The sequence below is a fragment of the Hippocampus comes genome, unplaced genomic scaffold (assembly GCF_001891065.2).
Source record: "Hippocampus comes isolate QL1 unplaced genomic scaffold, H_comes_QL1_v1.1 scaffold315, whole genome shotgun sequence".
Classification (NCBI taxonomy): Eukaryota; Metazoa; Chordata; class Actinopteri; order Syngnathiformes; family Syngnathidae; genus Hippocampus; species Hippocampus comes.
Genome location: NW_017805539.1, coordinates 1,456,045 through 1,475,497, shown reverse-complemented (window position 1 = coordinate 1,475,497; position 19,453 = coordinate 1,456,045). Strand labels below are relative to the sequence as shown.

Sequence of the window (19,453 nt, the reverse complement as noted above, 5' to 3'; positions counted from 1 at the left end):
CATCCAGAGATTCTGACTATATTGTGAATAATCTGACTTTCCCCCAAAAATAGACATAACTGTTACTCAAAAATATGACTTTAGTCTTGTAAGATTATATTTCCTTCTTGAAAAAAATGACTTTATTCTTGTAGGATTGATCTTTATTCTCCTTAGATTGCAACCTTTTTCTTGGCAAACATGACTATCTTAAAACAATTTTTTTTTTTTCTTTTTAAGAAAAATGATTCTCTGGAAAAATATTGCTTTTATTCTGGGGGAGGGTTCCCTGAAAAAATCTGAATATATAGATTTAAAAAAAAAGAGTACAGTCAAACCTCGGTTTTCGTCCATAATCCGTTCCAGAAGGCTGTTCGAAAGCCGAAATTCTTCGAAAACCGAAACCATGCTCTTTTTAAAATAAAAATGTTTACCGAACACGTCTACTCACAATGGAAAGCAACACGAGGAAGCGTCACGTCCTCGTGTAAGGAAGGCGAGAGGAGTCAAATGGTGCATTCAAGTGCGCTCAGTTTGTTCGAGAACCGAAAGTTGTTCGTCATCTGAGGCATAAAAAACTCGAAATTTTTGGTCGAAAACCGAATTGGACGAGAACCGAGACTTTCGAAAACCGAGGTTTGACTGTACTTGTAATTTGCCAACAATTTTATAGAGATTTTATGATTTAAAAAAAAACAACTTTAATCTGATAATTTTTGATGTCTTAAGTTAAATTCTTTGTTTTTCTTGAAAATCATGAAAAAAAATCTTAATACTATTTAATTTTTCTTCATTCTTGTAAAATTATGACTTTTTTTTTTTTTAAACCCCCATTTTACCCAAGTGCTGTCTCTCGCCTGTACAACAGGCCACAGACGCAGGAGGGCCGTCACGTGGACAAAGGTTTAACTCCTCTGCTCTACTCTAGCGTATTGTTTTGTTTTTTCTAGTTTTAATCGTATTTGTTTGTTTGTAGAAGGCGCATGCGGCTCGCCCCTTCCCAAGTTTGCCACATCTCCCAAACCCAACAACAGCTACATGTTCAAACGAGAGCCACCGGAAGGCTGCGAGAGGGTCAAAGTCTTTGATGAGATGCTGTAAGTTGACATTAATTAGCTTGTATCAGAGTACACTTCCGTGCTCTCTATCTTGAATTCACTTCAATGCATTGCGAGGTAGCACGAGCAAAAAAAATTCTGCCCGATTTGTTTGACACTGTCCTAGAGAAATTCATCTTAATCTTGTCCATAATAATAAATCCAATTTATTCAGTGCTTTTCTCAACATAGACTGGATCATATCTCTTCTTCATTAAAAAAATGTTTATTTGATTATTGTTGACAACTAAAAAAAAAATCAATCAATGTAAAAACACTCCAAAACAGTCTTGAATAAAGATTTGCTTATGTGCTACAATTTCCAGTGTAAATTCTTTTTCATGTAACGTGTTAGCAACCAAAAAAAGAAACAAAAACTGCCGGATGGATTTTAATCAACGCTTTTTGTTTTTCCAAGGTGTGGCCAATCAAAAGGCTTCCCGCTCTTCTCCTGTCCCGACAAAAACAAGGTGAACTTCATTCCTCGAGGTTCAGCTTTTTGCCCGGTCAAGCTGCTCTGCTCGTCCCTCTTCTCGCCCATGTCCTGCTCCGGCGCCGATGCCGACGCCGGCGCCAGTGCCGCCAGTCTCCACAGCAATGACACCCAGTCTCAGGACACGCCCAACTCGCCCGATAGGCAGGAAGCTGAGGCGGCCGTCGGCGGTTTGTCGTCAGGAATATAAAAGACGCTGCCACATTATAAACGCAACAACAACAACAAAAAAAGCTTTGCACTCCATTAATTCCAAATCAAGCTCATGTCCACACAATCACTAATATATTTTTAACACCTCCCCCCACCCGCGCCAATAAAGCTAGTGCGAACTAAAAGCTTAACTGCGCGGCTACGGTAAAGTAATTATTAGCTTATTTAATTTAGGCTAACACCGATGCACTTTCAATCACGTTATTGAACAAAACGGCAAGTAAACACAAGCAGTTGTTATTGTTCGTCAACTGACGCTGTTTCTCGACAAGCAGAGAGGCTAGCGGTTAGCCAGTTAGCTGCCAGCCAACTCGATGCTCCAATTTGTTCAGGCCCAGGCCAAGTCCAACTTTGCATTCAGTCACAAATACGGCACTGTACAACATGAGGATGGCGACCCCAAGTGGACAAAAATATCTGCACCTCACGTATCACATTGGCATTGTGAAGGTTTGAAATACATAGAATAATTTTTCAAAAGTCACTGCTTCCATCTGTCTGTAACCTAACCCCCACAATAAACAAGAGTTTATTGTCATTTTTTTTTTTATAAATGTGACTATCCATGTACAATTGTATGTTTCCGCACACAATTCTAATTTCCAAAATTTACAAATGTTCTCCCCAAAACAATCGCTTAAGACTGTTTTTCTTGAAAAAAAAAAAAAAGACTTCTTGTCAATTGTTTGATTCTTCAGTGGTCGGAATGTTGAAAAAAATCGTGTTTCTCGTAGCTTTTTTTTTGTTTAAAAAAAAAAAACTTCCGGTATTCTAATTTCAATATTTTTTTTTTAAAAAAAAACATAAGACATTTCTGGAAAGATTACAGTTATTCTGTAAAGGAGCACCTGAGCCAATCAAGACAAAAGGTGTAAAAAATGTATGAAACTGTTTGTGTGGACATGTCCCTTGTGAGGCTTCTTCTACTTGCTGTTTTTTTTTTATTTGCTGCTCATGGAACTTGAGTTTGGACTGTTGGTTTCCATGGCAACAAACATTTCAGACAAAGCTTTGTGATGGCCAATCAAGCTTCTTTGTAGACAACAACACTGCTGCTCTTGTAGTTCTACATGATGAGACATGAGTAATCTCGCTTGTAGTCTTTTTAGGACATTGTTACCTTTTTTCCAATGCGAGAGACCAAAAAGTTTTTGCCTCCTTGCCGTTTTTTTTTTTTTTTTGTAGCGACTCTGAATCTTCTCCTTTGGCCAATGGGCACACGTTAAACCTGTTGACGCATTCCACAGGGGCCGTGCTTCATCATGGGTACCAACTGATGCCAGCTCTGACCCCTTAAAATGACAAATGTGTTAAACGGACCAAAGCAGAGTGCGACAAAATCGGATGAGGACTGATGGTACCTGTGTATGTTTGTGTGTGCGCGAGCACACCTGTGATTTTTGTTTTTTCAGATTACAAAATAAAAACTCTCCAGCAACACTTCAAAGGTGTAAATGGGAAAAGTTACATTTGTCAAACACATTACATGTATACACATTTTTTTTGTTTTCAAATTTATCTTAGAATATAATTGTATTTTAGAAAGTTGTTTTTCGAAGTTGTCGCTGATAGTGTAGTGGTACACACGCCGGACTTGTGTGCGGGCGGCGTGTGATCAAGTCTCATTAAGGTTTGTCACTATATGTGGCCTGTGACTGGCAACCAGTTCAGGGTGTAGTCTGCCTTCCGCTCAAAGTCAGCTGGGAACGGCTCCGGCAACTCCCCGCGACCCTATTCAAGATAAGCGCCGTTGAAAGTGGATGGATGTTTTTCTGAGTTTTTTTTCTTTCAACGGAAGCTCCACATTCTCAAAGGAAATATAGATTTGAGAACATTCTTTTTTTCAAAGAGAAAAGTTAAATGCTTTCACGAGGGCGATGAAACATTTTCAGTTTTTTTCTTGGAAGATCAACTGAGGCAACGATGTATTGTCATGATATGTTTTATTTCCGACACGCCAGAGTTTATATTTGAGTCCGTCGTCGTCTTTGGCTTAGCTAAAATAATGTGCGCGTTAAGATCTGGTCTGAAGCTCATTTTGGTCACATTCTGTTTGCATTTTTCACCATTAACAGGAAGTGCAGATGAAATCCCTTGAATGTTTGCTTGGTTGGAAGCTCGCAGGCTCGTGTGGATGGCTAGCTACTGTAGCTAACTAAGCATTGTAAAGTTGTTGCTCGGTGTGGCTATTGCCGACCGCATCCGGGTTGGCCAGGGGGTCCAAGTCTGCAAACAGGTTGAACCACGCCAACGTGTCCTTGGACGGACCGGAACAGCTCGCTGCTACAGAGGGTGGGGGAGGCAAGGGAGGTGGGGACAGGGGGCATGGAGAGTGCAAATTCAAATTCATTTGTTATAGATTAATGTAGCGATATTACAAAACAAAAAGTTGAATTGTCAGAGAGAAAGGTTGAATTTTGAGTCGATTTTTCCCCCCCGATAAGTAGTTTTTGGGATGAAAAGTGGGATTTTTTTTCCCTCTCAAGGAAAAAGGTCGTGAATTCATGAGAAACTACGACACTATCGACGCTACGACAATATCGATGCTTGTTTTGTTAGCCCAGTTATGGCAGATTACATTCCGTATTGGGCTATTAAGCCATGAACCATATTTTTTTTGAGGTGGAAAAGCTGTTAAAAACAGCATGAACCAATGGAGGGGGAGGGGGGGCACAAACCCGTCATTGAATGAGGCCCCAAGTCTTCATGTTACCTTTCAGTCCAACGGCTCCTTGGGGTTGCTCTGTTGCCGCGGCGACAGGCTGCAAAGTGCTCCCGGCTCCATCTTCTGAAAAAGGCAAACAATTGGGACATTTATCCCCTTCCAGTGAACAAATTCTTTGCCGACTCGCTTGTGCTTACCCAGCAGCGTCTTCAAGTTTTGCTGCTCATGGAACTTGAGTTTGGACTGTTGGTTTCCATGGCAACAAACATTTCAGACAAAGCTTTGTGATGGCCAATCAAGCTTCTTTGTAGACAACAACACTGCTGCTCTTGTAGTTCTACATGATGAGACATGAGTAATCTCGCTTGTAGTCTTTTTAGGACATTGTTACCTTTTTTCCAATGCGAGAGACCAAAAAGTTTTTGCCTCCTTGCCGTTTTTTTTTTTTTTTTTTTTTTTTTTTTTTTAGCGACTCTGAATCTTCTCCTTTGGCCAATGGGCACACGTTAAACCTGTTGACGCATTCCACAGGGGCCGTGCTTCATCATGGGTACCAACTGATGCCAGCTCTGACCCCTTAAAATGACAAATGTGTTAAACGGACCAAAGCAGAGTGCGACAAAATCGGATGAGGACTGATGGTACCTGTGTATGTTTGTGTGTGCGCGAGCACACCTGTGATTTTTGTTTTTTCAGATTACAAAATAAAAACTCTCCAGCAACACTTCAAAGGTGTAAATGGGAAAAGTTACATTTGTCAAACACATTACATGTATACACATTTTTTTTGTTTTCAAATTTATCTTAGAATATAATTGTATTTTAGAAAGTTGTTTTTCGAAGTTGTCGCTGATAGTGTAGTGGTACACACGCCGGACTTGTGTGCGGGCGGCGTGTGATCAAGTCTCATTAAGGTTTGTCACTATATGTGGCCTGTGACTGGCAACCAGTTCAGGGTGTAGTCTGCCTTCCGCTCAAAGTCAGCTGGGAACGGCTCCGGCAACTCCCCGCGACCCTATTCAAGATAAGCGCCGTTGAAAGTGGATGGATGTTTTTCTGAGTTTTTTTTCTTTCAACGGAAGCTCCACATTCTCAAAGGAAATATAGATTTGAGAACATTCTTTTTTTCAAAGAGAAAAGTTAAATGCTTTCACGAGGGCGATGAAACATTTTCAGTTTTTTTCTTGGAAGATCAACTGAGGCAACGATGTATTGTCATGATATGTTTTATTTCCGACACGCCAGAGTTTATATTTGAGTCCGTCGTCGTCTTTGGCTTAGCTAAAATAATGTGCGCGTTAAGATCTGGTCTGAAGCTCATTTTGGTCACATTCTGTTTGCATTTTTCACCATTAACAGGAAGTGCAGATGAAATCCCTTGAATGTTTGCTTGGTTGGAAGCTCGCAGGCTCGTGTGGATGGCTAGCTACTGTAGCTAACTAAGCATTGTAAAGTTGTTGCTCGGTGTGGCTATTGCCGACCGCATCCGGGTTGGCCAGGGGGTCCAAGTCTGCAAACAGGTTGAACCACGCCAACGTGTCCTTGGACGGACCGGAACAGCTCGCTGCTACAGAGGGTGGGGGAGGCAAGGGAGGTGGGGACAGGGGGCATGGAGAGTGCAAATTCAAATTCATTTGTTATAGATTAATGTAGCGATATTACAAAACAAAAAGTTGAATTGTCAGAGAGAAAGGTTGAATTTTGAGTCGATTTTTCCCCCCCGATAAGTAGTTTTTGGGATGAAAAGTGGGATTTTTTTTCCCTCTCAAGGAAAAAGGTCGTGAATTCATGAGAAACTACGACACTATCGACGCTACGACAATATCGATGCTTGTTTTGTTAGCCCAGTTATGGCAGATTACATTCCGTATTGGGCTATTAAGCCATGAACCATATTTTTTTTTGAGGTGGAAAAGCTGTTAAAAACAGCATGAACCAATGGAGGGGGAGGGGGGGGCACAAACCCGTCATTGAATGAGGCCCCAAGTCTTCATGTTACCTTTCAGTCCAACGGCTCCTTGGGGTTGCTCTGTTGCCGCGGCGACAGGCTGCAAAGTGCTCCCGGCTCCATCTTCTGAAAAAGGCAAACAATTGGGACATTTATCCCCTTCCAGTGAACAAATTCTTTGCCGACTCGCTTGTGCTTACCCAGCAGCGTCTTCAAGTTGTGGTCCAGAAGCTGAGAAGGTAGAAATAGCGAGCGGGGGTCTGCCGCTGCGGCGTTCCCATCTCCCGGGGCATCGCCGAACACCGGACTCCACTGTCGGCACAAGGGGGCGGGCTCGTGAAGCGACAAGCCTGCCAGGATCTCCTCCAGCAGGGCCGAACTGTCCTTGTCCTCCTCCGGAAGCTCCGACGACGATGATTCACACGGTTCTCCTTTAACATCCAAAGAAGGAGGTTGGTACCAATAGCGGCACACTCGACCTGATGATGTGGAGATGGCTATTTTTGCGTTTTTTTTTTAAGGTGCGTCTGTTCATTGGTTTGGACACTACAAAAATCAAGCCCCAATTTAGAGTCGTGCCACGACATTCTGGATGAGGTCTAATGGAAAACATGCAGAGTCATTAAGAGAAGAAAGAGGAAGAGAGTAGTACAGTCGTAGTAGTAGTAGTCCTCAGAAATAGGGCCTGACCGAATGTTTTCTTTTTTTTCGGCTGATGGAGATTCCGATATTTGGCAGAATAACACTCCGATAACTGTCGAATTGTCCGCTGAATTTTTAAAGAAATGTAATGAATAAAACTTTTGATCCCTTCATCCTTACAACATAAAGATCTGACTTACAGGCATAACATTGGACTATTTTAGACAATACTTTGTCCTTTTAGTGTTTGTTGAACTTTGCTACAGTCGATTTGTCAAGTCTTTTTGGGGAATGAATATTTGAATGTCATCTGTGTGTTATGGTCTAATGTTTAAAAAAAAAAAAAATCTATAAAAATTGGCAAAAACAAAAAACACAACATTTTTTGCCAGCAAATAACCGTGGCCAAACATGTGTGATGACATAACAGTACATTAGGATAAAGTACGGCTGTTTTACTGTGATAGTAATGAAAGGAGTAGTAGCTCGACCTGACTGAACGCCACGATCACATACGCTCTGATGTTTACAATCCTGTTACCGAGTTGATTGGAACCTTTTTCACATTTTCCATTTTTCTACAATTGAGTACATTTTTACCTTCTCTTGTTGTACCGCTACTGATGCCATTCGCCAGCGATACCAGTCTACAAAACAAACACACACCAAAAGTTTGAATGAAAACATTTCAAAGAAATCGAGTCATGTTCTTATTTTATCGGAACGTACTCATCCGGTGTGGCCTTGTCGTCATCTTTTTTCTCTGCTTGACTTTTCTTCCTCCTCCTCTTCTTCTTCTCCCTTGATGGCCCCTGCCATCATTCGTCACGAGGAAGGTCGCGTTTGAAATTTGGATGTGAAATGCGAAATGGTGCGATTGGCGCAACGCGGGCCAGACCTCGTGGCGCAGGCAGCCCTTGAAGTTCTCGTGAATGGCAGCCATGGTGTGAGACGTCTTCTCCCAGAAATGCAGTAGAGTGGTCTGGGGGGGGTGGGGGGCACATGAGAAAGCGTGGAGGCCTCCCACTGGGAGGCCGCGGCCAAGTCTTACCTGGTAGGTGGCCAGCACGTGGGACAGCAGGTTGCAGCGACTGGCTCCCAGCAGGTCCACCTTCTGGCACACGTCCATCTTCAGCTGGTCAAAGCTGCGCTTGGTGCAGCGGACCTCTGCCTGAACCTGACACGCACACGAGCACTCAAGGTGATGACACATGAAATGCCTTCTGTAGCTGGCGTCACAAGTCTCCTGTTGGGAAAGGCTGCCCTCTAGTGGACATTTTCCTCAAATCCCATTCAACTTGAAACCCTAATCAGAAACAATAACCCTGGCTTGAAACATTGCGTTGACATTTTTGGGTCTTAAGAGTATAATTTAAGACACAAACCCTGACTTCAAACACTAATTTGATGCCCTAACCACAGTTGAAAACCTAACCCAAGATTGAAACCATAATTTCAAACAATAACTCTGATTTGAAACCCTACTACATCACTTGGCTGAAACCCTTACACTTGTTTCAGACCATTAACCAGACTTGAAACCTTAATTTGAAACCCTAACCATGGTTTGAAACCTGACTTTAAAAAAATTGAACCCTTGTTTGATTTCAAACCTCACCTAGGCATGAAATCCAAACTTGAAACCCTATTTTGAGACCCTAATACTTGTTTGAGGCCCTAATTTCACACATCTTAAAGCACGCTGAGGAAAACTGATATCGTTTTTATGATCGGGAAAAGCCCAAATCGAACTCCTGATTATATTTCTATGAACTCATTCACTCCCAAAGCTGTTTTTAAACGTCTTTTCAGACTTGCTCTAGAATTGGCTGGTACTGAATGCGTTAATAGCCAAGCCCTACTTGAAACTCTAACCCTGACTTCAAGCCCCAAATGTTGTGCCCAGTATCAAGCTCCTCCTCGGCGTCATCCCCTAACCTTACGAAACTTGTCCATCTGCTTGCGTGTGTCCGGGTCCAGTTCGGCGGAGACGTCCTTCATCCACAGCAGGGCTCCTCTGTACTCGGTGCGACTCTGCTCCATGCGCTTGACCGTCAGCCACGTGTCCGAGATGGCCCGGAAGCGGAACGTCTCCACCTCCTGGTACAGGCGGCACAGGGGCTTCCTCAGCGCCGGTCTGCAGGGGACGTTACCGTGACCATTAGGATAGCGATGGCGATTATTAACGGGGGTGGCGGGCAGGCCGACCTTTGCTGGGAGGAGAAACAGAGCGCTTTGCCCGTGGCCTGCATAATCTTTCCCGCCCGGCTTTTGTCCTGAGAGCCCTGAGAGCGCAGGAAGCGACCCAGCTCATTCTCCTCTTGGGAAAGAACTGTGGGGGAATGTTGAGGGGCTGTGTGAGGAATCACTCACTGCTCACTATATGGGGATTTTTCCATCGAGCGGACCTCTGAAAATCTTTCTCTAGTGTTAAGGAAGAAGGGACAGAACTGAATGATTCCAAAGAACCATTCATTCATGTCCCTGCATCCTAATCACTACACAGTGGTGCCTTGAGATACGAGTGACTTTTTACTTTGACTTAAGAGAAAAGACTTGAGATACACAACTCAAAAAGCAGCAGTTTGGCACATTGTGAACGATTTTGGGGGGAGTACGGATTAATGGTATTTAAATTCATTTCAATGAAGAATGATGATTTGTATGACTAATTTGTGTTTTACGGGACCAATTAAACTTGTATGTCAAGACACCACTTTTTAAAGACGATATAGTCCAATGTATAACTTTTTTTTTTTTTTTTTAAATCCTTATCCGCCTTCGGCTATCCCGGTGATGATGTGGTGATACGTACAGCAGATCCTCCTCTGATACTGCTCGATCACCTTCAGCAGCTCCATGCATGTCCTCTGGATGGAGTGAAAAACCTGACAAGCAAAACAATCACAAAGATGAAAACAAGTCAGCGTTCAGATCCCATAAGACAATTAATTGCAAGCCTTTTTAAAAAACGTAATTTTGAAACCTTAACCGCAGCTTAAAACCCTAATAGAGGCTTGAAACGCTAATAATTGCAAATATAAGCCAGTTTTGAAATCGTAATTTGAAACCTTTCCTTAAAAAAATAAAAAATAAAAATAAGGCCTTCAAACCTTAATTTGAAACCCTATTCCTGGTTAGAAAACATACTATGAAATCCTGACTCAGACTGGATTCCATAATTTCAAACTCAAATTTGAAACCTTGCTTAAGAGCCTAATTTGAAACCATAACGCTTATTTAAAGAGGTGCATTATTTTTACGCTTCACTCCCCTCAACTGTTACGTCAACCAAGTGCAAACTTTAAATCATAAATAAAGCTAACATGTATGTTTTGGAAAAGTGGAAGCAAGCCAGAGTCCTCCAGCACGGGAACAGCCGACCTCCAGTTTGGCGTCCAGGTCGGCGTCTGAGGCCACCACGTGCTGATCCTCCTTCTTGCCGCTCACCCTGATGAGCGTCTGCTTGGTTTTCCAGTAGCGCTGCTGGAAGCGGCTCACCACCGAACGAGAGTCCTCGCCCAGGAGTGCATGTTCCATGGGGTCACTATTCGGAGAAAACGCACATATGACGTCAGGAATGAGTTAACAGGGCCATGTTACATGCTAGGCTGACAGTTAGATGTACTCACAAACTCACGCCCTCCATTTTGTTTTTTTTTAGGATAACCTGTGGGGAGATAGAATCGGTTTGTCATTCTTTCACATAATAAGACTACAAATCTAAAATTATTAACCCAGGGTTGAAACCTGGACTCTGGCTTCAAACCCTACTTTTAAACATCAACCCTATCATCAATCGCTAACAAAGGAAAAACTGGAGAAGAACAAAAGTGAAGATACTTTAAGTCCAGTGTTAAGTTTCCAGAGTTAGTAATGATTTGGGGAGCAATGTCATTTGCTTGTGTGGGTCCACTGCATTTTATCTTGTCCACAGTCAACGCAGCTGTCTACAAGGAAATTTTAGAGCACTTCGTAAAACTATCGACACTATCGACAAGCTTTTTGGAGACAGTGATTTTATTTCCCATAAGGATTTGGCATCTCCCCACAAAGTCTAACCTGACAATAGCCGAATTAATCGCAAAATAAAACAGGACTTGATTGGCCAGCTAACTCACTTGATTTGAGTCCAACTGAAAATTGATGGTGTATTGTCAAGTGGAAGGTGAAATCCAGATGATGATAAGGCCAAAATCAAACAATCTGAGTTACAATAACAACTAAACTGCGTTAAACACTGATCATCTCCATACATCCCACCTTGATGCTGTAATTAATGCAATAGGAGCCCCAATCCACAGTCAACGCAGCTGTCTACAAGGAAATTTTACAGCAAGGTGGTGAAATTGTATTTTTGCATGTGTGTCTTTCTGCCATAATCATCAAAACTGAAACAATAGAGGCTGGTGTGTGGCGAACAAATACAATATACAGGTTTCACCTATTGAAACAAATGATTGAAATTCACGGACTTCCCCTCAATATTCATTTTTTCGCACCCTCCTGTACAATACTGCACCTGCTTGGAACTGCAGTCCTCCCACCGGTCACATCAGTGGTCCAGTGGCATTTCGTCGTAAACCCTCATGAAACCACTCGAATCCAAAATCGACGCGCAATGCTAGATTATGCAAAAACTTTTGTTAAAACGAAAAAACAAATTATCACTCCAGCTAACCGGTTGATGACTGAACTGAAACAACGTTAAACAACACTTAAAATAACAGATTTTCGCCAGCATGTGAACGCTAATTTAAGACGAGAAACAATGAATAAAATGCATAAAAATATCACCCTGCCTCGACTCTACATTCCGACCAAAGTGAATTTTGTTGTTTCGAATTTAAAAGTGCAATGAAGCTCGGCAAGGAAGTAAGATTAACTTTCTTCTTCGGCAGTCAATCATCACTTATTGACACACTATCGCCCCCAGGTGTTTTGAAGCGCCACAAAGCGGCGATAAATATTTAAAACATCTGATTACATTTCAGTGACAGTTATTGTTTTCTATTCGTGATATGTACGTTTAATTGAAATGAATTTTAGATTCAATGTTATTTTTGTGAGGGTTTATTAGCAAGCGCTGAAGAAGCTACACGTTGCGGTTTGACTAGTCACTCCTCGTGCGCCACCTAGGCATCCAGGAGGACCATCGAAAAAATGCTTTACATATGCAACCGAAATAAATATGACATTTACAAACATAGCTGTTTAAATTTCGGTATTACTTACTTTCGGTATTAATACTCCTTATTCTCCATAAGGAGTATTATTATATTAAATTAAATTGGTGACGGATCAATACACATTGATAATTATACTTGCCGCAGCGCGCTCGTCACGACTTCAAATTGATGGTGCACGCGCCTCTGCATGAAGATGACAACACACCACAAGCATAAATTGTTCTTATTATGTCTCTTTAAGTTACTGTAGCCATAAATTGCTCTAAAACCAAGTGGTGACTGTCGTATGAATGGAACATTGAGCACGCGGAAGCCTCGCGCATCCTTTACACCATAGGCCTACACTACTAGTCACATATTTTTTCCCACATAATACATGAATATAAAATACACAAAATACAACACTATTACACGCACCTCCCCACGTTTTCTTTAAATTGTCACAATCATTTGCCTCCTCCTCATCTTCATCAACACCGCATCCTTTCTTTTTTCTCCGTCGACGTCACCCAAGGTGACGCCCTCAATCCCCTATGTCTTTTCTGATTGGCCGCTCCAACTCAGCGTTTGCCTGGCGCAAACTGTAAGAATAATCATCATCAAAAGACAATTGTGTGTCTTTGTCGGAAAACTGGTTTGACGAATGTCGTCATCAGATAAAATAAATAGAAGGGTGCAGGTGCGTCTGTTGAAGTTGCAAGTATTTATTTGCATAAAAGCAACAGCATTATTAAAGTTAAAAAAAATAATAAACGTCTGCCGCCACTAAAGCATTACTGTAAACACAAAAATGAATTCTAACATGAGCTACATCATGCTCAATCCAACTCAATTTCAATGACACCGCCACATACAGGTAAATTAGTTAGGCCGTACATGTCTATGGTGTTTTCCATTATGTGTTAGCATGAAAGTAGTTGAGGCTATATGGTCGTTTTAAAAACACAAACGTGTAATATTTTATATTTAGTTTGCCATTAAACTTCAACTGGGAGAGGCAATAAACAGCTTGAAGTTTCTTTTTTTAAAGATTGATCCACGATCTGCCAAACTGCTACTCGTTGTTCGCTGACTTGAGCTGTGTCATTGCCAGCAGAGTTTGGGCTCACAAGTCAAAGCAAACAAACAGCCTTGTGATGGCCTGCACAACTAGCGAGTGGGGGTCACGCATATTTCAAGACATCAATTTATGCGTATATTTTCGCACTTTGAAATACATCTGGCCAGTCATCCTCCAAGGTGCAGTTCCTCACGGCTCCAAAGGGTGGGGCTAGAACACAAAGCAAGTGCTCCTCCCTCAATTGCTTGTCATCGCCCTCCACCCCATCTGCCCTCACTGGAACTCCCTTTACCCTCCCTTTTGGCGGCCGGGAGCTTTCTTCTATCCCGCCATAGTGCAGCTGATCTAATAGCATGTAGGTTTTGTTGTCACCTGAGGGCACTTTTTTGTCACACCGTAAATGTATGTACCTGTTTGGAGCGTTCACACAATTTTACACCTCAGCACACCACATCACCGCATTATACGTGTGTGTGTGTGTGTGTGTGTGTGTGTGTGTGTGTGTGTGTGTGTGTGTGTGTGTGTGTGTGTGTGTGTGCTTTCCAAATTGATTATGTGAGCAAGTGCATGAAGCCCCTTGATCCGCAAGCCCCCTCTGGGTTGCCCTCCTCCGTTAGCGTGTCGTAAATTAGCGAACCACTTTGCATCTCGGTCTTAAACAAGAACCCTGAACCCCTCGCCTCATTTTTGATGGACTTAATCTTCAAGAATCTCCGCCAAGGCCGATGTCCTTCACCCCCGTTTTGAGGTCGCTCTCGATGCTATCGGCAGACGTTGGGCTTATATGAGACGGGGAGATAATCAGGGCTCTCAGCAAACTTTTTGTCTGTCGCTTAATTGTGTTAACGATATGGAGCCGATGTATGTGTGTCACTGCTGTTTTGTTCTGACATTGTGTTCTTCTTTTTGGGGCTTTTTTTCAGTGAATTTCCCCACTGTGGGATCAATAAAGTCTTCTTCTTGTAGGGCTTTCACCTATATCCATGCTATAGAGCCAAAAAGCCAGCATCACTTCTTTTTGATTTACTGGAGACCTTGAAGACCCTTAATGCTCAGGGTGTCAAAGTCATTTCGTTGACAGGTCACGTTGTGGTTGTGGACTGTGATAGAAATGAATTTGGCATTTGTACTAAAAATACAAATACCTGGAGGCTTTTAAGTTTAAAAAAACAAGAAAAAAAAGTGTTTTTGTAGGGTGTAGCCTACTTCTGCGGGTGCCGCATTTCGATGCTGTCATGCTAGATGACTCTGTTATGATCCGAGTGTGTCAAGTAATTTGCCGCTCCTACGGGGCATGTTTCCGACGGACATAAGCACTACTTGCTGGGTCCACTAGAACAGATTACAGCGACTTCAAGAACAACCTGCAGCCTTTTCGTGAACTGCAGTCACCCTTTCTAGCACAAGATGCGGTCCCCGTGTGATAATTGTCTGAGCCCCACTGGTTGGCCATAAGGCAAACATAAGGCGTAAAAGTATAAAGTCATGAAAAATAATCACGCAAGTACAGATTTCCGAAAAAAAATGTACCTGGTCACTTCCAACCACTGTCATTATCTGACCCAAACCCCCCGTTGATTGTCTTCCACCACCACGTGGAAGCCTGACATTTATGTCAATGCGATCCCTGGCAAACAGATCACAGGATCAGAAGCAGTTGTCTTGCCCATAAGGTTGCTTAGTCGATCCGTTGGCCCACCAAGATGTCGTCCCTCACCATCCACTCTCCTTTTTCCCTTCTATCGCCAGTAAACCCGGCGGAACACATTTAGATCCCGCGCAACTCTTGGGTGCCGACTCATCACTCTGTGCTGCGTTTGAAGATTACGCCGCTCAGAGACATCCTCGCTGGGCACCCAGGCGGCTTAGAGGGCCACAATCCGTAATCCCTTACCCTTCACGGGGAATTCTCCACGCGCTGAAATACGGCGGCCTCTCACGGTTCGCGGGAACTATCGCCGCCTCGGGCCGAGATAGATGGACGACGCGTCGCGATGAATGCGGGAGGAAAGTGGAGGCCGTTAAATTTGAAAGTAACTTCCACACGGTTCAGCAATCTTGTTGGCGAGCAGCCGGTGATGTGAGGGCCTCGCTTACATGTCGACGCCAACAACGGTTAGGATGATGGAGCGTTGAAAAGGATGTACTCTTGTCCTTAAAAACCAAAATGATTTTTCTGCCAGACTTCTTGCTGCTGATGCGCAGTCAAACATTCTCAGCCCATGTTTTAACAATGCTTAGTAAGTGCTTCGCAAAAACAAGTAACTTTTCACGAAGCCACACTCCAGAAATGCAAAGTGGCCAATCACAGCACACCACCTATCAAATTCAATGAGTATACTTTTACACTTTCCAAATTTTATAACAGTGAATCTATTGCCAGGGATATGTTTCAGAGCCACTCATTTTAGGTTAAAATTTGCAGTATTAAGAGACCATAGAAAAACACATTGGGATCCTTTTTACACCTCTAAGACACTTTAAATACATTTAAACTTATTAAAACACACTCTTTGCTGTTAAAGTATTCCTTTGCGCCTGTTTTCACTGTCTCACACACATAGTTCTCAAAGAGGAGAATGATAAGTTTGCTAGCTTCTAATGCTAGCATACAATGTGTAACTAACATACAGGCTAAAAGAAATTAGCAAAATACTATTGTAGCATAACAATGTAGCATATACATCGTACTGAGCCATTCTCATTGCATGGAATTGTAGCGTGGCATCTTAGCTTCCTATCATAGCATTAACAGTAGCGATGTGGCAGAACAATGTAGCGGAACATTGTAGCTACCAGTGTAACAGAACACTCAAATAAAACCTCGCAGTGTGACATTGTAGGGTGATATTGTAGCATGACATCATAATGTAGCAACCTGGTGTGACCCGGCGTAAGAATTTTAACTATTATCATAGGCAGCTGTGAATGTGTTTCGGCAGGGATCATCCAATACGTGCAAATTATCGCCATTTCAGGGCTAGGGCCTACCCCGATACTAGGGAGGGAACACCATTTAACAAGCTGAAACAATTAAAGCTGTCGTGCACGGCCTTTGATGAAGCAGGTGACCAGGACTGAAGGTGAGCTGAGCTGACAGAGATGGACGACTGCCGGCATGCTGACAACTGAGAGAAGGATGATGCCATTTTTTTGTTTTTTTGTTGTTGTTGTTGTAAAAAATGCATGGACGAGCGACCTTGAGCAGAGCTGGCTCAGGTCGACGCCAGTGTGATGACACGCTCTCTGTCCACGATGCCACCATGCATGCCAAACAGCCAGGGGCTAGCTTGAGTACCCCTGGATGGAGGGCCAAATCCTTACTGGTCAAGGACATTCGCGTGGTTGAAGAGCAACACGAAGAGCCCACGTATGGACTCACTAAGACGGACCAGTGCTGTCCTTGAAAACCATGAGTTTCTTCAAAAACTCCAAGTCGTAAAAAAGTATGACATTATAACATGATGTAGTGTGAAAACGTAGTGTGACAATATACCATAACATTGTTGTGTGACGTCGTGTGATAAGGTTTTTTCAGGTAATTTCAGAAAATGTATTCTTGCAGAAGTGTGTACCAAACTAGTAGTTCTTCGCATTAATCAGTGGCCAAGAAGTAGCTCTCACTTTTAAAAGGTTTTGGTGGCCCCTTTGTAGAGCAACAATGTAGTGTGACATCGTAGCATGACATGCTAGCGTGTTATCGTAGCATAACACCATATTCGTAGTGTTTAAAATAATTCCCCAAAATCTTCCACAGCTTTAATATTCAAGCAAGGCTCCCCCAATTACAGACGCCACCTGCCACTGTTTGCTGGAAAATAAGATTAAAGTTCACCTTTTGTACGATAGCTCAAATCCTCCATAATCCTCATATATTAGCAGCAATCACGACGGTAAAAAGTTTCATACACATACAACATGATGACTGCTAAACATGACAGTTAAATACATAAATCAAAATAAGTATTTGTCTTTTAAATGGTGACTGTAATCTGTTTTGAGCCCAGCTAAGCTAACATATACGGGGTACTGTCTTTCTTGAGACCACATACACATATGCACGCACGCACACACGCGCACACAGACATATTACAGAAATGGCTGTGCTGTGTCAGCTCAGATGGGGATTAGCGTTAGTTTAGCGTCGACAGCACACAAATAGCCAGCGGGCGGACAAGTCGACAGCGCGCGTATCAAAATGCTTCAGAACACCACATTTAAAATGTCAGCTCCCCAAAATTATTTACACTTTTTTTTAAGCCATACTCCGCTATGCTAATGTTGTTAGCGACTCAAAGTTAGCTTAGGCTTAGGCTACCGTCACTCATTCCTGCCGTTGAAAAGTTATTTTGTTTAAAAATAACTTTGTGGCTTTTTTATGATGTTAAATTTTGAAGATTTCTTTGCCTACACCAGCAAATGCAATTGATCATTTTCAGGATTCTTGGAAAGTGAAAATTGTTTCTGTAAATTGTGTACAGTGAGATTTTTTCTGATGTGAAAAATAAGCCTTGTCTCAATGAAGGTTGGGACTGCCTGAATAGACATTTAGAATCAGTTGAAAACCAAATCAGCACCGATCACGACTGTCAGCTGTCGACACAAAACTGTATGTAGGTGTCGGTCATAAAAGGACGTAGGTCCTTGACACCAATCTCATTGATGGTTGTATCATGACAAATCCTGTGAATGTTTCAAAGACACATTTATTATGACGATGATGATGAATATAAAAAGACACTTGATTTAGCTTGAGAATTTCTTTCTGCTTTTTGTTTTGATGTTGAACTAATTGTCTACCAACAGCTGATATTTTTTTTAAGACACATTTTTTTGCTATTTGTTGTTGGAAGTGACATTTCAAACCTTTGCAAAACGTCTGGTTTAACTCATACACTTCCGGTCTTATTAGCGGAATAGTAATCATCTCATTAAGTGATAATGAAAATTCACGTCGTTGTTTGAACAAACACACAAAATTCATTATTGTGGCAGCTGCTTCATGATGATTTCAACTACTGCAGTAACAACAACAACAGAAAAACTAGATAAAGAAGCGTTCTTCCCAGTGTGTGGACAATAAAAATAAACAGTATAGATGTATATATAAAAACAATGATTTTATTGAAGAATAAACTGGCATCTGATTTGACCCGCAGATAAAAACAAGCATTGAGTCTATGTGCAGTAAATCGAGAGAAGTGCAGCCATCAAGTACTTTTACTTGGTTACTTACCACTACTGAATAAATAAAGGTGCAAAGTGAGTGTTTATGAAGAGACTTGTTTTCGTATCAGATCATCCTGCCGCGCTTTAACGACTGTAACGCGTCTTTCCACTTTAATAAGATGCTTCAGGTTTGTGTGTGTGTGTGCTGTTTTCATTTCGCAGCAGGGATGCCCCCAAAGCAATTAAGATGACAAAGGTTAATGAATTCTGCAGTTTTACCTGATATAAGTGGAGGATGCCAATGAGTTCAATTAATTAAAAAAAAAAAACCCCCCAAAAAAAAAAAAAAAAAAAAAACACCAATGGCAGCAAGTTCACACACAAAAAAAAAAAAAAAAACCACCAATGGCAGCAAGTTCACACTGGACAGTACATTCAGTACACAAGTAAGTACGAGAGCAGTATGAAAATAAATCTGCATTAAAAAAAAAAAAAAAGTCTCAAATCCACTGCGATGAAACAGTCGACCAATATTTTGCCGTATTTACAATTCTGCCTGAACAAGTCAACCTGCTCTGTCTGTTGATCTTTCATGCGGCAAAACAAACGCAAATTGGATTCGGGCTGCAGCCAACGAAATTAATGATGATTCAGTTACTGGATTGGTCTGTAAAATGTCAGGAAATCAAAACAAAAAAATTGGGATGATTGCTTGACAAAGTTAAAGCAGACGTTTGTAATTATCTTATTTTTGGAAAAGACCCAAAAGATAATCACTCTGCGTTCATGGAGGACCACAGAAATCAGCCCACGGTAGACAACAAATGATTTACTTGGTTGTTTAATTTCACTCTTGAAGTGTGTTGGGAACGCGAAAGGATGTACTGGTGTTATGCGTAATTACTCGACATCGGGACAACTACAACAAGTTCGGCGTCACTTTTATTAACAGAGACGGTTCCCTGTTTTCCAAATTAGCTTCATACTGACTTCCGAGT

General features: G+C 42.0%; 2 protein-coding genes and 1 long non-coding RNA gene across 7 annotated transcripts; 1 reads left to right on the top strand and 2 right to left on the bottom strand.

Annotated features, from left to right (window-relative positions):
- The first annotated feature begins 876 nt into the window (after positions 1 to 876).
- LOC109521062 (protein FAM117B-like) lies at positions 877 to 2,329 on the top strand. Its single transcript, XM_019878693.1, has 3 exons — positions 877 to 882; positions 956 to 1,076; positions 1,495 to 2,329. Exons 2-3 carry the CDS (start codon positions 1,018 to 1,020, stop codon positions 1,757 to 1,759), a joined length of 324 nt encoding a protein of 107 aa, XP_019734252.1. The 5' UTR covers positions 877 to 882; positions 956 to 1,017; the 3' UTR covers positions 1,760 to 2,329.
- A 1,377-nt stretch (positions 2,330 to 3,706) lies between these two features.
- On the bottom strand, positions 3,707 to 4,666 carry LOC109521063 (uncharacterized). The gene is made up of 3 exons (XR_002169279.1): positions 4,645 to 4,666; positions 4,496 to 4,570; positions 3,707 to 4,062 (listed from the first exon to the last, which is right to left on the bottom strand). It is a non-coding gene; the product is annotated as an uncharacterized LOC109521063 (long non-coding RNA).
- A 989-nt stretch (positions 4,667 to 5,655) lies between these two features.
- On the bottom strand, positions 5,656 to 12,728 carry ica1 (islet cell autoantigen 1). 5 transcript variants are annotated; one of them, XM_019878687.1, is made up of 13 exons: positions 11,560 to 12,241; positions 10,670 to 10,707; positions 10,422 to 10,584; positions 9,853 to 9,925; positions 9,246 to 9,369; positions 8,976 to 9,174; positions 8,089 to 8,214; positions 7,936 to 8,019; positions 7,767 to 7,849; positions 7,638 to 7,684; positions 6,596 to 6,826; positions 6,447 to 6,521; positions 5,656 to 6,014 (listed from the first exon to the last, which is right to left on the bottom strand). In XM_019878687.1, the coding sequence occupies exons 2-13, from the start codon at positions 10,684 to 10,686 to the stop codon at positions 5,887 to 5,889; spliced, it is 1,350 nt and encodes a 449-aa protein (XP_019734246.1). In that variant the 5' UTR covers positions 10,687 to 10,707; positions 11,560 to 12,241; the 3' UTR covers positions 5,656 to 5,886. The 5 variants fall into 5 exon arrangements, with proteins under 5 accessions (XP_019734246.1, XP_019734244.1, XP_019734243.1 ...); XM_019878685.1 differs by lacking the exon at positions 11,560 to 12,241 and adding an exon at positions 12,644 to 12,728 and having other exon boundaries at positions 7,936 to 8,214; XM_019878684.1 differs by having other exon boundaries at positions 7,936 to 8,214; positions 11,564 to 12,244.
- Positions 12,729 to 19,453: the final 6,725 nt, after the last annotated feature.